General features: G+C 44.9%; 1 protein-coding gene across 3 annotated transcripts in view; it reads left to right on the top strand.

The window, feature by feature from the left end:
• Positions 1 to 75: 75 nt before the first annotated feature.
• The window catches only part of LOC147321596 (uncharacterized), a 30,538-nt gene continuing 14,701 nt past the window's right edge, over positions 76 to 15,912 (top strand). For all 3 annotated transcript variants that reach the window (XR_015130990.1, XM_086305729.1, XM_086305728.1), the window contains exons 1-2: positions 76 to 335; positions 5,535 to 5,641. Coding sequence is in view for 2 of the 3 variants with exons in the window: in XM_086305729.1 (XP_086161855.1) it covers positions 5,624 to 5,641 (18 nt within the window). In the remaining variant the exon portion in view is untranslated. The remainder of the gene's footprint in view (positions 336 to 5,534; positions 5,642 to 15,912) is intronic.

Below are 15,912 nucleotides of genomic sequence, written 5' to 3'. Positions count from 1 at the left end.
CAAACACGTGACCGCACAGCTACAAACAACAGCAGAGCAGGAAGAAGGGGGCGGAGCAAAGTGTGTGAGCAGGAGAGAAGCAGAGAGAGCTGCTTATACGTGAAACGGGAGTAAAGCGTTGAACTTAGAGGAGAGAAACGAACTAAAGTATCGATCATAAACCACTACCAAAGTCCTGATCGATATCTGCATCGATCTGCCCACCCTTGTCTCCTGGATCGTAGCTGAGATCAGCGTGAACCACGTGGGTCTCTGCTCCCTGATCTGTTTCCTGTGTTTGGAAAGAGTTGCAGCTTCATCGCGGAGTTTCTCTCGGTTTGTGGGCTCATCTAAAGGTAAGCACCGAGCTAACTTTACTGTGAGTTCAGTTCATGTTGAGTTTAGCTCCTGAATGAGGTCTTCTGCTGCTCTCCTCGGTGTCTGTTCACAGTTTATTGTGAACACGTTGAGAGAAGAGTGAGAGAGTGTTTGGAGAAAAACACCAACTAATCATTAGCTCAGCATGCTGGGAGAAGTTGGAGCAGAAAAGTCTTTTCATTGTCCCTGCAGCTGTTTTTCTGCCTGCACCAAACCTCTACAGCCTCATTTCTATTTGTATGGACTCAAATGTCGTCATAAATATTTTGTACTTGTAAATCAAATGCGTATTTGTGTATTGAGTTTTGCAACTTTGCAAATAAGCATTAACACTATATGTATTTAAGATAAGATAAGATAAGATAACCTTTATTAGTCCCACACGTGGGAAATTTGTTTTGTCACAGCAGGAAGTGGACAGTGCAAAAGTTATGATGCAAAAATTAGAATACAATAAGAATAAATACAGTACACAGCTGTACAGAATAGAATAAAATAATATACTATATACAGTAGAATAAAATAGAATAAAAATATACAATAAGATAAAAATAGAATACGAATGCTATATACAACTGAGTAAAAATACAACGATGCCAGAAAGGATTATTGCACTTAGTGTTATTGCACATGTGTGGATGTGTGTTTGTGTTCAGTTAAAGTCTTTGTTGTGGAGTCTGACAGCAGTGGGGAGGAAAGACCTGCGAAATCTCTCCGTCCCACACCGTGGGTGCCGCAGTCTCCCACTGAAGGAGCTGCTCAGTGCTGTCACAGTCTGCTGCATGGGGTGGGAGACGTTGTCCAACAGGGATGACAGCTTAGCCGCCGTTCTCCTGTCACTCACCACCTCCACTGGGTCCAGAGGGCATCCTAGGACAGAGCTGGCCCTTCGGATCACCCTGTTCAGTCTCTTCCTGTCCCCAGCAGAGATGCTGCCGCCCCAGCAGACCACACCATAAAAGATAGCAGAAGCCACCACAGAGTCATAGAAGGTCTTCAGGAGTGGGCCCTCCACCCCAAACGACCTGAGTCTCCGCAGCAGGTACAGCCTGCTCTGCCCTTTCCTGTAGAGGGCGTCTGAGTTATGAGTCCAGTCCAGTCTGTTGTTCAGATGAACACCAAGGTACCTGTAGCTGTCCACAGCCTCAATGTCCATACCCTGGATGTTCAGTGGTTGCAGTGGAGAATGCTTGTGCCTGCGGAAGTCTACCACCAGCTCCTTGGTTTTACTGGCGTTGATCTGGAGGTAGTTCAGCTGGCACCAGTCCACAAAGTCTTGAGTCAGTCCTCTGTACTCCTTGTCGTCCCCATCAGTGATGAGGCCGACTATTGCAGAGTCATCAGAGAACTTCTGCAGGAAGCACTGGGTGGAATTGTGGGAGAAGTCTGCAGTGTAGATGGTGAAGAGGAACGGAGCCAGAACCGTTCCCTGTGGGGCCCCCGTACTGCAGACGACCCTGTCCGACACACAGCCCTGAGTCCTCACATACTGTGGTCGGTCGGTGAGGTAGTCCAAAATCCAGGTAGTGAGGTGATGGTCCACTCCAGAGTTCTCCAGCTTGTCCTTCAGAACCGAGGGAAGAATAGTGTTGAAGGCACTGGAGAAATCAAAGAACATGATTCTCACAGTGCTTCCAGCGGTCTCCAGGTGAGCGAGGGAACGATGTAGGAGGTGAATGACGGCATCATCCGCTCCAATGCCAGGCTGGTAGGCAAACTGTTAAACTGTTAAATCCTAACAGTATCTGTAACCAGATATTAACAGAAAAATTTGTAACACTTGTAAATATTTTTTACACACAGACAAATTCTCATCTGTAGATGCACAAAAATAAAATGTTCACATATTTTGGTTTACAAAGTTACAAATACGCATTTGATTAACAAGTACAAAATATTAATGACTGTTGGGTCTGTGTTCCCACAGGCCCCGCTAGTTTAGAGACTTGTTCCTCATGAAGAGCGAAATCAAGACAGAACATCTGTCCCCCCCCTTGGTTACAAACACAAGGCTGTGTGTGTGTGTGTGTGTGTGTGTGTGTGTGTGTGTGTGTGTGTGTGTGTGTGTGTGTGTGTGTGTGTGTGTGTGTGTGTGTGACCTCACTAAAAGGATCATAAAAGCAGGAAGCAACATCGGACAGAATCTTCACAAGGGATTTGCTCATGATAAAACACTACAGCCTCTTCCCAGAACCTCGAGAGGCTGGGGAGGGGGACATAGGAATGTCTTGATCCTATAGTTTGAACCAAGACTTTACAAATTTAAGAAGCACAATGACAACATTCAACAATTTGACTTAACAATGACCACAATTTGAGCCTCAATATTTCAAGTGATAACAGGAAAGTGTGTGTTCTTGATTTTACTACCTGGTGGGATCCACTTTAAAGTTGTCCATAAAATTTAAATGATTAATTTTACAAAAATGAAAGCAATATATCACTGACATATGAATATGAACTTCTTCACAAATAAAATTTTTTAGAGAAAAAATTACCAATAATCATCCCACAGATGTAATATTATCTACAGCTACTCTTAGTACCATTGATGTTAAGTTAGACTCTCAAGCTGGCTGTAGTTAAACCTTTACTCAAAAAGCCATCTGTAGACCCAGCAGTCTTAGCTAATTATAGGCCAATCTCCAACCTTCCTTTCATATCAAAAATCCTTGAAAGAGTAGTTGTCAAACAGCTAACAGATCATCTGCAGATGAATGGTTTATTTGAAGAGTTTCAGTCAGGTTTCAGAGCTCATCACAGCACAGAAACAGCTTTAGTGAAGGTTACAAATGATCTTCTTATGGCCTCTGACAGTGGACTCATCTCTGTGCTTGTCCTGCTAGACCTCAGTGCAGCGTTCGATACTGTCGACCATAATATCCTATTAGAGCGATTAGAACATGCTGTAGGTATTACAGGTACTGCGCTGCAGTGGTTTGTATCATATCTATCTAATAGACTCCAGTTTGTGCATGTAAATGGAGAGTCCTCTTCACACACTGAGGTTAATTATGGAGTTCCACAGGGTTCAGTGCTAGGACCAATTCTGTTTACATTATACATGCTTCCCTTAGGCAGTATCATTAGAAGACATAGCATACATTTACACTGCTATGCTGATGACACCCAGCTCTATCTGTCCATGAAGCCAGATGACACACACCAATTAGTTAAACTGCAGGAATGTCTTAAAGACATAAAGACCTGGATGGCCGCTAACTTTCTGCTTCTTAATTCAGATAAAACTGAGGTTATTGTACTCGGCCCTGAAAATCTTAGAAATATCGTATCTAACCAGATTCTTACTCTGGATGGCATTACCTTGGCCTCCAGTAACACTGTGACTGCTCCTCACATACAAGGTCTTAAATAATCAGGCCCCATCTTATCTTAACCCTTTAGAGCCGATCAGAGCGGACACGCTCTGTTTTGCGTAACTATTTTTAAATCCCGGTAGCACTGCAACCACGTAAGCTAGCGCAAAAATTTTTTTTGCATATGAAACCGGAGGAGTTGTACTTGCATCTCATGCCATCAGCTTGTCCTAGGTCACGGTTTCCTTCCACATAAAGCTTTGCAAAAACTGCATAAAAAGCGCTTGCAGGAACAAAAACATGATATTCCAGAAACACGCTTTGCCAATCCGATCAGCTGTTCATAACACTTCCTACGTTGGAATAGACGTCAGCGCGAACTTTTGCATTTCCGCCATTACCTGCCCGAAACCGGAAGTGACGTCATTTTCGCGGAAATGTAGTCTTTTTTTATGATCAGGGCCTCAGGGCATATACTGGTCTTTTTAAAAGTTATCTTTGACTTTATGCCTTTCTGTGTCGTTTCTGGGATGCTTAGGACTCATATTGCACTGCTGGAAATAGTTTATTTTGATGCATATGCTGCTTTTTTGCAAATTTGCAGTATAATATTTATTTTCGTTTTTCCTGCAGTGTATAAAAATTGGTGTATTTCAAAAATAAAATTATGAAGACACTCAAAATAAATTTCCTGTGGTGGGAAACTACTTTGTGCAACTTTTTTGTATTTACAGTTTTGAGGGATAAGCCTCTTAAATTTCTCTAACTACAAATATATGTTAAAAAAGCAAAAACGATTTTCAATTTTTTTGTAGTTTATTGCACTTTTTTGCAATTTATGTAATTACTATGCACTTAATGAATACATATTATTAAAATCTGGGCTATAATGGTTGTATTGATGTATAGCAACTTGAAATGCTCCCAAAAATGGCTCCACAGCATGTAAAAATATAATATAAGCTCTGGCGGACTTGGTTCTATGGTAGGTCTTAAAGGGTTCATGACCTTGTAGTACCATATCACCCTATTAGAGCACGTCGCTCTCGCTCTGCAGGCCTACTTGTTGTTCCTAGAGTATTTAAAAGTAGAATGGGAGGGAGAGCCTTCAGTTTTCAGGCCCCTCTTCTGTGGAACCAGCTTCCAGTTTGGATTCAGGAGACAGACACTATCTCTACTTTCAAGATTAGGCTTAAAACTTTCCTTTTTGCTAAAGCATATAGTTAGGGCTGGACCAGGTGACCCTGAATCCTCCCTTAGTTATGCTGCAATAGATGTAGGCTGCCGGGGGATTCCCATGATGCATTGAGTTTTTCCTTTCCAGTCACCTTTCTCACTCACTATTTATTAACAGACCTCTCTGCATTGAATCATATCTGTTATTAACCTCTGTCTCTCTTCCACAGCATGTCTTTATCCTGTCTTCCTTCTCTCACCCCAACCGGTCGCAGCAGATGGCCCCGCCCCTCCCTGAGCCTGGTTCTGCCAGAAGTTTCTTCCTGTTAAAAGGGAGTTTTTCCTTCCCACTGTCGCCAAAGTGCTGCTCATAGGGGGTCATATGATTGTTGGGTTTTTCTCTGTATCTATGAAGCGCCTTGAGGCGACTTTTGTTGTGATTTGGCGCTATATAAATAAAATTGAATTGAATTGACATACAAATGAGGACAAAAGCTCAGCTTCCTGTTGTGCTTCTAAATACTGTAGGAACCGCAAGTAAGCCTGCAGTGTGAGAGCAAAGTGCTCTAATGGGATAGTGTGATGCTATGAGTTCTCTAAGCTATGATGGGGCCTGATCAGTCAAGACTCCGTCCTCTGTTCTTGTTTCACTGTGATGTTACAAAGATCTGTTTTGTGTCCCAGCCGATCAGCAGGAGGAGAAGAGTCTGACGGAGCACCAGACGAACATTTTCAACCATTCGGACTCAGCTCAGCCGCTACAGTGGACAAAAATGTCATCAACACAAAAGGTGAAGAACCTATCACTTTTATTGAAACTGTGCACTTCATCAGCGGATGCTTGTTTGTCAAGATTGAAAAGGATTCAAGAAGAAGTTTGTCATTTCGTATGGTATTACCCAGGCTGAAATGAAAGTGTTTCTCACCAGCATCTACAGTGCAATAATCAATACAACTAAAAAGAAAAATGGTTTGACAAACAGTAAAAAGGCAGTAATAAATCACAACAATAAAAAGGGGTAAATAACATAAAATCTTAATTCATAAACAAACTCCAGTCCAAATAGTCACACTCATACAGGTAGCTTCAGCCCTTTCACAGAAGGGGCTAATTAAATTAAGTAGTGTGTGTATCTGGGGAGTATATTGTATGCTGTGTGTGTGTGGATAGGAGGCATCAGAGTATAGCTGTGCTAATAGCTGAATGTATGGTTATTGGGTGCAGTCCTGCTTTTCTGAGTCTCCCGAGGGAGTGCAGACACTTTTGTGCTTTTTTTGATAACTGCTGTTGTATTAATGAAGAAGGACGGTTCATCAGCAAGGTGCACACCCAGGAACTTAACACTGCTGACCCTCTCCACAGCAGCACCCTCTATGGTGAAGTCTGTGTGGTGATCTCTGCCAGACTTCCTGAAATCGATCACCATCTCTTTTGTTTTGTCCACATTGTTGGTGAGATTACGGGATCTACACCACACTTCAAGCTGCTCCACATCTATTCTATAAGTGGTCGTTGTCAGTGATGAGACCAACCACAGTTGTTGTCTGCAAATTTCAACAATATGATTAGCACTGAGTCTGGCTTACAGTAATGTGTGAGCAGACTGAACAGCAACGGGCTCAGGACACCCCCCAGAGGAAAGTCTGTGCTCAACAAGATGGTCTTTGATGTGTGGCTGCCCACCTTGACTGTCTGTTGCAGCTTTTCAAGAAGCTGAAAACCCACTTGCAGGTTGCAAGGTCCACGCCTGATAGCATCAGCTTTTCCAACTGCTGCAGAATGATCGTGTTAAAAGCTGAGCTGAAGTCGATGAAAAGGACTCTGGCAGAGGGGTGTTCTTCCTCTCCAGGTGTGACAGCATAACATGGAGTGTGGCAGAGAGAGGTCATCTTCTGTAGATCGGTTGGTCCTGTATGCAAACTGAAGGGGATCCAGGTCTATTTGGAGACTGTTCATGATGTGCTTCAAGACCAGCCGCTCGAGGCATTTACTCACAATTGGTGTCCCTTGTCATTGGGGGAGGGGGCTTGTAGTACGTAATGTGTTGGAAGCCCTGCCACAGCATCGTTCCTCACACTGTGTTGAGAAGCGCTCCACAGTCTGATATTGTTGTCAAGGGAGCAGACATTGGCCGGCAACTGTGTCCGTACGTCTGGCTTGTATTGGTTAGCAGCTAGCCTCGCATTAGCTCCTCTATGCTTACCCTGCTTCTGTATCCTATCACACCGCTTTCTGTGTTTCCTCCTGGGTGTTGCTCAGAAAGAAAAGAAAGAAAAAGAAAAGAAAAACAAACAAAACACCTGGATCACCTGTATGGAGAAAAAAAAATTGTGCAGCACGCAAGATAGACAGCGCACAATGTGCTTTGAGGCAGCAGGAAAGAAAGGTGTAGTCCGTGTCTGTGAACACCGGTGTGTACACCTGTGTGCATAGCTGTGTGGATCAGCATGCTTGTATTCCAAAGGTTTCTCCATGTAACGATCTGCTAGGAAGTGTGGGGAGCCATAGCGCCGTCCCCCAGGGTATGAAGCCGGTATGGAGGAGGTCCAGGCCCCAGATATCCAGAGGCCCCAGAGTACAAGGACCCAAGGAGGCCCACCAAAAGGGGGGGAACCGTGCCACCCTCCTGGGAAGAGCTGAGTAGAGCCCCAAACGAGAGGTCACCCAGCAGCTACGGAGCAGAGGCCAGAGGGGGTTGCAGTGGCGTGCCCGCGGGCTCTGTCGGCAGCCAGCTGCGGCAGAGAGGACCGAGCTTCAGGCCCAGAGGGCAGAGGCCTGAGGGCATCCCATCCCCCGGAAGGGGCCCAGCCGGGCCACAGGCGCCAGGCCCCGCCAATCGGCCAACAGCAGTGAGCCGGTACATACATGAGCGCCCAGCCCCAGACGACAAGGACCACCAACACACCAACGTCTGAGGGCATCAGCCACCGGCAGGGAGTGTGGTGAGGGGAGATAGGCCTCCGTACTTAGGAGGGCCTGAGATGTACCCAGAGAGGTTGAGTCTAAGACCCAACCTGACATATAGACACAGACGAACAGGCGCACGCGGATACAAACGTGCATTCCCACCCCATGTGCACAACCAAATACTCGGCACTCACCCAACGTGTAGACAGACACAAATAGACACTGCACAGACAGTCGCACTCCCCAAACATACTCTATATCCCAGGTCCAGGTACCCCCGCCCCCAGAGGGGCAAGCCGCACCTAAACCCAGGAGATGTAACCCTTCTCTCTGGGGTGGAGGCAAGCGTACCACCTCCTTATCTGCAGTAGTAGGGAGGCCCCGCATCCCAGACCCCAATCTGACGGCCAGCACCTCCTCCCAGCGCCCCAGCCCTGACGTCTAACAGAACCGGGGTGAGTGAAGACCCAACACCTCCCTAAGCCCACTCATATGTAGTGTTGCTGTGTGCTGTTCTAAAGTGCATTTAAAACACAGGAGAGCATGGTACTTGCTTCCTCTCAGAGAGCAGCACGGCTCTTCCCGAAAACCCTTAGTGTCTATATGCATTTAAAATTGAGGGTAGGGCAACAGCACCAGAGGTGGGTTGGAATACACAGACCATCCTTTGGATGCTATAAAACGTGCCCACCCCCAAGGCCCTATATGTATGTGTTATGTGAGAGTGTGAGTAATGTGGATGTCTAGGTTGCAGAATAAAATTGAGGCACAGGCGGCCAGAAGGGGACAGAGGGGGAGTGCCTCCCCTGCACCTTGGTGACATACCTGCACTCCAAGCCCTGTGTGTGTGGGTGTGGTAGAGCGGGAATAGGGAGGCAGCTTAGGATGGGGAGGGAAGAAAGGGAGGGGCAAGCGGCCCCTCCCTGGGGCCAGCTCCCCCGCTGACCCCAGTAGGCACCCCCACACTCTGGAACCCACCAGGGCAAGGGGGCCCAGGCCCATCCGGACCGGGGCCCGCAGCAGCAGCACCGCCCAGCCCCACAGAGTCCGGGGCAGCCCACCCGACTCCATCCCAGAGAAAACTGCACCCACCCCATCATCCAGTCATCTCCCAAACTACACAAGACAATAGACACCCAGGTTGAATTCATTCTCCACCTCTCTTATATCGCTCCCCCCACGTGCAGAGTGAGCTCCTGTAGAGAGGAGACCACCTGCAAAGATATAACAGCCTCCCCACCAGTTAGAGAGCCCCCTAGTTGGGCCGATGCACCAGAGGTCCCCTGCACTGGGGCTGAGCCCCCCTGCACCCACCCGCCCACAGCTCTGGCGACACAACAGCCAGGACCCAAGCCCCCAAGGCCCAGCAAGCACCCCAGACCGGGGGACGGAGGGGGACGGAGCAAAGAGCGTGGATGTAATTGTCCGGTGTATTTGCTGTGCAGTGTGAGCAGTTGTTGGAAGGCGTATAGCCCATCTTGAACATCCTATGACCAGTATAGCACACTCTGTGTAATATTTTGTGTTGTGTTAATTGGAAACTGGGATTTCTGATCCATTGAAAGGTTTTTAAGCATATCTGAGACCAAAGGTTTGGGTCTAAGCTGATCGATAAATCTGCTTCCCATTTTGCAGCAGAAAGGGATATTGATTCATCTACTTTAGAAAGTGTTTGTAAGTAAAGTTTTGTAATATGTCCGGATTGTTCCAGATAGGTGTACGTTTGCATGGGATTAATGAAGACTCTGTCATTTTTAGAAACTCCCACCATGCTGTCAGAGAAGAGCTGATGCTGACGCTTTTAAAGCATTCATGTTGTTTGATGTTTGAGCTGATAAATGGTAGGTCTGAAATTTCTAGGTTATTACATAGGGCCTGTTCTACATCTATCCAAGGTTCATCTAAGAGGGTGTGTTTAAACCATCTAGAGGTGAACTGAAGCCTGTTGGCTAAAAAATAGTGATTAAAGTTAGGCAGATCTAATCCTCCTTTATCCTTGGTCTTTTGCAGTGTTTTTAAGCTGATACGTGGGGGTTTATCTTTCCAAAGGAATTTAGAAATATACGAGTCTAGAGATCTGAACCAATCTTGTGATGGCTTATTTGGGATCATTGAAAATAAATAGTTTATTTTTGGCAAGACCATCATTGTTATAGCGGCGACCCTTCCCATGAGTGATATGGGTAAAGATTTCCATCTAGCCAGATCAACTTCTACTGTCTTTAACCCTTTAAAGCCGGTCGGAGTGAACACGCTCCATTTTGCGTAACTATTTATAAATCCCGGTAGCTCTGCAACCAAGTAAGCTAGCGCAATAATTTTTTTTGCATATGAAACCGGAGGAATTGTACTTACATCTTATGCCATCAGCTTGTCCTAGGTCACAGTTTCCTTCCACATAAAGCTTTGCAAAAACTGCATAAAAAGCGCTTGCAGCACCAAAAACAAAATATTTCAGAAACACGCTTTGCCGATCCGATGAGCTGTTCATAACACTTCCTACGTCCATCAGCGTGAACTATCCCATGTCCGCCATGACCTGCCCGAAACCGGAGGTGACGTCATTTTGCGGAAATGTAGTTTTTTGCCATCAGGGCCTCATGAGCCTATACTGGTGTTTTTAAAAGTTATATTTGACTTTATGACTTTCTGTGTCATTTCTGGGATGCTTAGGACTCATATTGCACTGCTGGAAATAGTTTATTTTGATGCATATGCTGTTTTCTTTGCAAATTTGCATTATAATATTTATTTTCGTTTTTCCTACAGTATATGAAAATTGGTGTATTTCAAAAATAAAACTAAGAAGACACTCAAAATTAATTTCCTGTGGTGAGAAACTAGTTTGTGCAACTTTTTTGCATTTACAGTTTTGAGGGATATGCCTCTTAAATTTCTCTAACTAGAAATATATGTTAAAAAAACGATTTTCAATTTTTTTTGTAGTTTATTGTACTTTTTTGCAATTTATGTAATTACTATGCACTTAATGCATACATATTATTAAAATTTGGGCTATAATGGTTGTATTGATGTATAGCAACTTGAAATACTCCCAAAAATGGCACTACAGCATGTAAAACTATAATATAAGCTCTGGCGGACTTGGTTCTATGGTAGGTCTTAAAGGGTTAAAAGTGGGATGTGGTTTAATTTAGTTAATTCTGAAAGTTTAGGAGAGACATTAATACCTAAATATTTTATATTTCCAGATTGCAGTGGGGAAGGAGAAGAATTATGGAAGGAGCAATTAATCGGAAGGACTGTTGATTTTGACCAGTTAATTGAATAATCGGTTCAAGGTTCTTTATTTGTCACATGCATAGTTATACAAGTATAACACACAGTGAAATGTAGCCTGACACGCTCCTCGACATGTGCAAAAAAATTGGGGGGGGGGGTGTAGAGGAAAAACATTATATATATATATGTAGTATATACATTGGGTGAATGTGCAGCAGTAGCAGCAAGCAGGTGAATTCTGTACATTAATATGAATAGACATCTGACTATTTTACAGGATAGACAATATAAACATATTTAAAATTAAAGGAATTGAAATGTACATTGTGCCTTGGTTTAGAGTGTCTGGAAGAGTCCTGTCTCAGTCAATTATAGATGATGTGAGAGGGCGGGTGTGTGTGTTTAGGGCACGGATGGCTTGGGGATAGAAGCTCCTCATCAGTCTCTCTGTCCTTGCCCGGAAGATGCGGAACCTTCTACCAGATTGCAGAAGTTGGAACAGTTTGTTGCCAGGATGGGACGGGTCCTTCAGTATCTGCGCTGCTCTAGTCCGGCATCTCCTGGTGTAGGTGTCCTGAAGCGGGGGGAGAGCAATCCTGCAGCAGCGTTCTGCTGTATGGATCACTCTCTGGAGAGCTTTTTGGTCCTTCACACAGCTGTTCCCAAACCACGATGTCATGTTCTGTGTGAGGATGCTCTCCACAGCGCCTGTATAGAAAATCCTGAGGATCTTTGGAGAGACCCTGAACTTCCTCAGTTGTCGTAGGTGATACAGGCGCTGCCTAGCCTTTTTGGTCTGGACCTGAATGTGGGCAGCCCATGTCAGGTCTGAGGAGATGTGGACACCAAGATACTTGAAGGACTGCACCCTCTCCACTGGAGCTCCATTGATGATAATGGGCTTGTAGTCTCTGTGCTGACCCCTTCTGAAGTCCACCACCAGCTCCTTCGTCTTGCTGACGTTCAGCTGGAGGTGGTTGTCCTGGCACCACGATGCAAGATTCTTCACTTCATCCATGTAGGCCGTCTCATCGTTGTTGGAGATGGCACCCAACACCACTGTGTCGTCAGCAAACTTCACAATGGTGTTGGAGCCATGGGTGGCCACACAGTCTGAAGTGTAGAGGGAGTAGAGCAGTGGCGAGAGGACACATCCCTGAGGTGCTCCTGTGTTGATGGTGATGCTGTTGGAGAAGCACCTGCCCACCCTCACCACCTGAGTTCTGCCAGTGAGGAAGTCCAACACCCATGCACACAGACGGCTGTTAAGTCCCAGATCCCTCAGCTTTGTGAACAGTCTGCAGGGCCCTGTTTCAGGAAGCCGGTTTAGTGGAAAAACTGAGTAAGTATACCCTGAGTTAACGAAAACTCTGGGTTTTCGGTTTCACAAAGCGAGTTCAGCTGCAGCCTGAGTGAGTCACTATGACGACACACGCCGTGAAGCTAACCTGCCCCCTAGCAGGTTTACCACAACTAACCCTGACTGTCTCCGCCCCTTTGTCGGAAACCTGACAGTAGGAAGTCTCAGACATGGCGTGTCCCTTCCTTGAAGAGCCGGTAGATATCGAAGCCCAAATTCTCCGCAGAGCTCTCCGCCGGGAGAGAGTGATCAGAGCGCGTATGGACATCTTATCATTACCTGATGATTTCCTGTGCGAACGTCACCGTTTCTCAGCACAATCTATAATTTATTTGGATAACATCCTCAGGCCATATATTACGCATGTGACACATCGCGGACATGCTCTCAGTTCTGTACATATTATTTGTATTGCACTTCGGTTTTTTGCAAACGGGAGCTTTCTGTATAATATTGGTGACGCTGAGCACGTTTCCAAGGCTACCGTCTGTCGGGCAGTCAGGAATGTTACAGTTGCACTGAAACGTCTCCTGTACTCGTCTGTGGTGTTCCCCGGTCACAGACCCACAAGATTCATCAAAGAGGGATGCCACAAAATTGCAGGTATCAGGATGAACAAAACTTAATTTATGATGTGGTGATACTTGAACTACTACTTAAATTTTACATTTATTTTCACGGTTCCCAGGCGTGATTGGCTGTATAGATGGTACTCACATTCCAATTATTGCTCCTTCAGTAAATGAAGGAGACTATGTGAACAGGAAGTCTTTCCACAGCATTAATGTACAGGTACATAGTTCCCTGTAGCATTTCAAACTAACAAATTATTTCATCATAGTAATGGATGCTAATTTGTGTTCTCTGCACTGTGAAGATCATATATGATGCTGCCAACATTATCACAAATGTGGAAGCCAAGTGGCCAGGCTCTGTCCATGACTCACAAATATTCCGTGAATGTACACTGAGCACAAAATTTGGACATGGTGAGTTGAAAATACTTTAAAATATATAAAGACCAATTGCTTCAGGGACATTTGAACTGAAGTGTATCCTTCTGTCTTAGGAGAGTTCACTGGCTACTTGCTTGGTGATAGGGGGTATCCATGTTTACCCTATTTGCTTGCCCCTTACCCTGACCCTGAACCGGGCCCACAGCAGCGATATAATCTGGCTAATTGCAGGACAAGAGCCAGAATTGAAATGACTATCGGAATGCTTAAGGCCCGGTTCCAGTGCCTGCAAAGACTCAGGGTCACCCCAGAAAGGGCATGTGACATTATTGTGGCATGTGTGATTCTTCACAACATTGCCACAATTAGAGGAGAACACTGTCCTTCTGAACCAAACATCAGCAGTGATCCAAACCATGAACATCCTGACCCTCCCACGGACATACAAGATGGAAGAGCAGTCAGAGACACCATATGTCACAATCATTTCCTTTGACCCATCACCTCAACATGTTGAAAGAAGAATAAACAGATTTTTTGTTCAACTGGCTTTATTGGTCGCCTGTGTTTCCTGTACACAAAGTATTAAAAGATGTAAACCTCATAAAGTGTCTCTGTTGCTTCCTCCTCTGTAACAGCTGTCAATGTTTCTTCATTATTTTCCTGTAGTAAAGAAATAGACAACATTGCTGTTCTACTGTAAACTCATATAATCTGTGGAGTATTACTCACAACTGCATGTTGGTCTGGCTCAACAGGAGGCTGCACCAGATGCAGTACACCATCACCATCAACTGATAGAATATGAGGTTTATACAGGTCACTTATAACTTACAAGGGACCAAATGGCAATTAACAAACATACCAAGCACCTTACACTTCATTGTCATTATGCTCTCAAAGACAACCAAGGCTGAGGGAAGGCAAAATCAGTAGGAAAATAACTTCACTACAAAATAATCCATTATGGTAAAGAGTTTATCAAATGAATGAGCAGCACTGCGAAGGTGACTGTGAAGAAAGGATGTATGCACATCATGTATTATTTTGAATTTACCCCCTATGTAGGCACTTGTGTCTTGCGGGGTTATTGACTCAGAGGATGTCCCCGCAGAGATGCCTTCGGCCACAGGGCGCCCACTGTTTTGGCTGAGGGCCAACTGCTCAGCCTCTGTGAGTGGTGGTGGAGGAGGACCCCCACCTGTTTTTCGGGCCTCCGCTTTTTTTCTGTTGGCTATAACGGGTCACATTTGAGCATACAGAGTAAGCAAATATGTACTTGTAATGTGCTCAGATAATTTCAATAAGTGCTTACAGACAGAAAATTAATGTAACCTCTAACTGCAATTGATTTACATGGGACAAACAGACCAAGCACTATGGCTCATAATACAATTACACCTTACCTGTTTGGACTATATTTTTATATTTCATTTTTACTTGCTGCCAGGCACGTTTGGGGCCTGTTGGGTTGCACCTGCGCTCACATCACGTCACAAAATAAAATGTATAAAATAACAAATAAAATAACATATGATAAAATAACGTGTTAAATGGGTGGAAATCCCTAGATCAATGTTTAAATTAACACTCACGCATTGACTCTGTCGGCTATGTTTTGCCATGCATGCTCACTTTCTTTTGCAGCTGTCGCTGTGTTACTTTTTTCCGCGGAATTTGCATGTTATCGGCATATGCTGCCATCAGCATTTCGGCCTCAAGCGCTGTGAAATACATTGACCGCGCCTTCTTTCCCTCCGTCTCCATGGTGACTCGCTTAATCTGTGCTCCGCTTATCAGGGCTTTATGTATCCTCGTCCGCGCGCTTCACTTGGGGTTAAAGCAACTCCGCCTTGATTGAACTAATTGTTATCAGCCTTTCTGAAACGGAATATTCCGAGTTGGACAGTTCGGGGTTACTCAACCGTGAGTGTCGTTTTTCACTCTGAGTTTTCCAAACCGGCTTCCTGAAACAGGGCCCAGGGCACTATTGTGTTAAACGCTGAACTGTAATCAACAAACAGCATTCGCACATAGTTACCCTGTTTCTTGTCCACATGGCTGAGAGTGGTGTGTAGGACGTGGGCGATGACGGAGACACTTGAGAAAGAGTTTATCAATGCAATTACCCCAGAGAGATTGGTTTGTGAGTTTTGGAGAAAAAGTAACACATCATCTGCATAAAGGCTGATTTTATGTTCTACATTCTTACATTTTATGCCCTTAATTGTTGTAGCCTTTCTAATTCCTGCTGCTAGTGGCTCAATAAAAATTGCAAACAGTGAAGGGGAGAGTGGGCATCCCTGTCTGGTGCCCCTCAGGAGACAGAAGCTGGAGGATGTTTGTTTGGTCATTTGTTCTGACACAAGCTGTTGGGGAATTATATAATATTTTTAACCAGTTTTATAGCTTGAGGGAAATACAGGGTCTTTGCCTGGTTTTAGTAAGAGACTGATATTTGCAGAGTTCATATTTGGTGGTAGTCTACCATTTTCTTTGATTTCCTGCAACATCCTGTGAAAAACTGGTGCCAGAATCGCCCAGAATTCTTTGTAAAAATCTATTGGAAAGCCGTCTGGACCTGGAGCCTTATTA

The sequence above is a fragment of the Aulonocara sp. 'chitande type north' Nkhata Bay genome, linkage group LG9, assembly GCF_057382095.1.
Source record: "Aulonocara sp. 'chitande type north' Nkhata Bay isolate Kocher_YH1m ecotype deep benthic linkage group LG9, A_spYH_male_GT1.1, whole genome shotgun sequence".
NCBI lineage: Eukaryota > Metazoa > Chordata > Actinopteri > Cichliformes > Cichlidae > Aulonocara > Aulonocara sp. 'chitande type north' Nkhata Bay.
The sequence above is the reverse complement of the archived record's forward strand: the minus strand, read 5'-3'. Positions and strand labels throughout refer to the sequence as shown.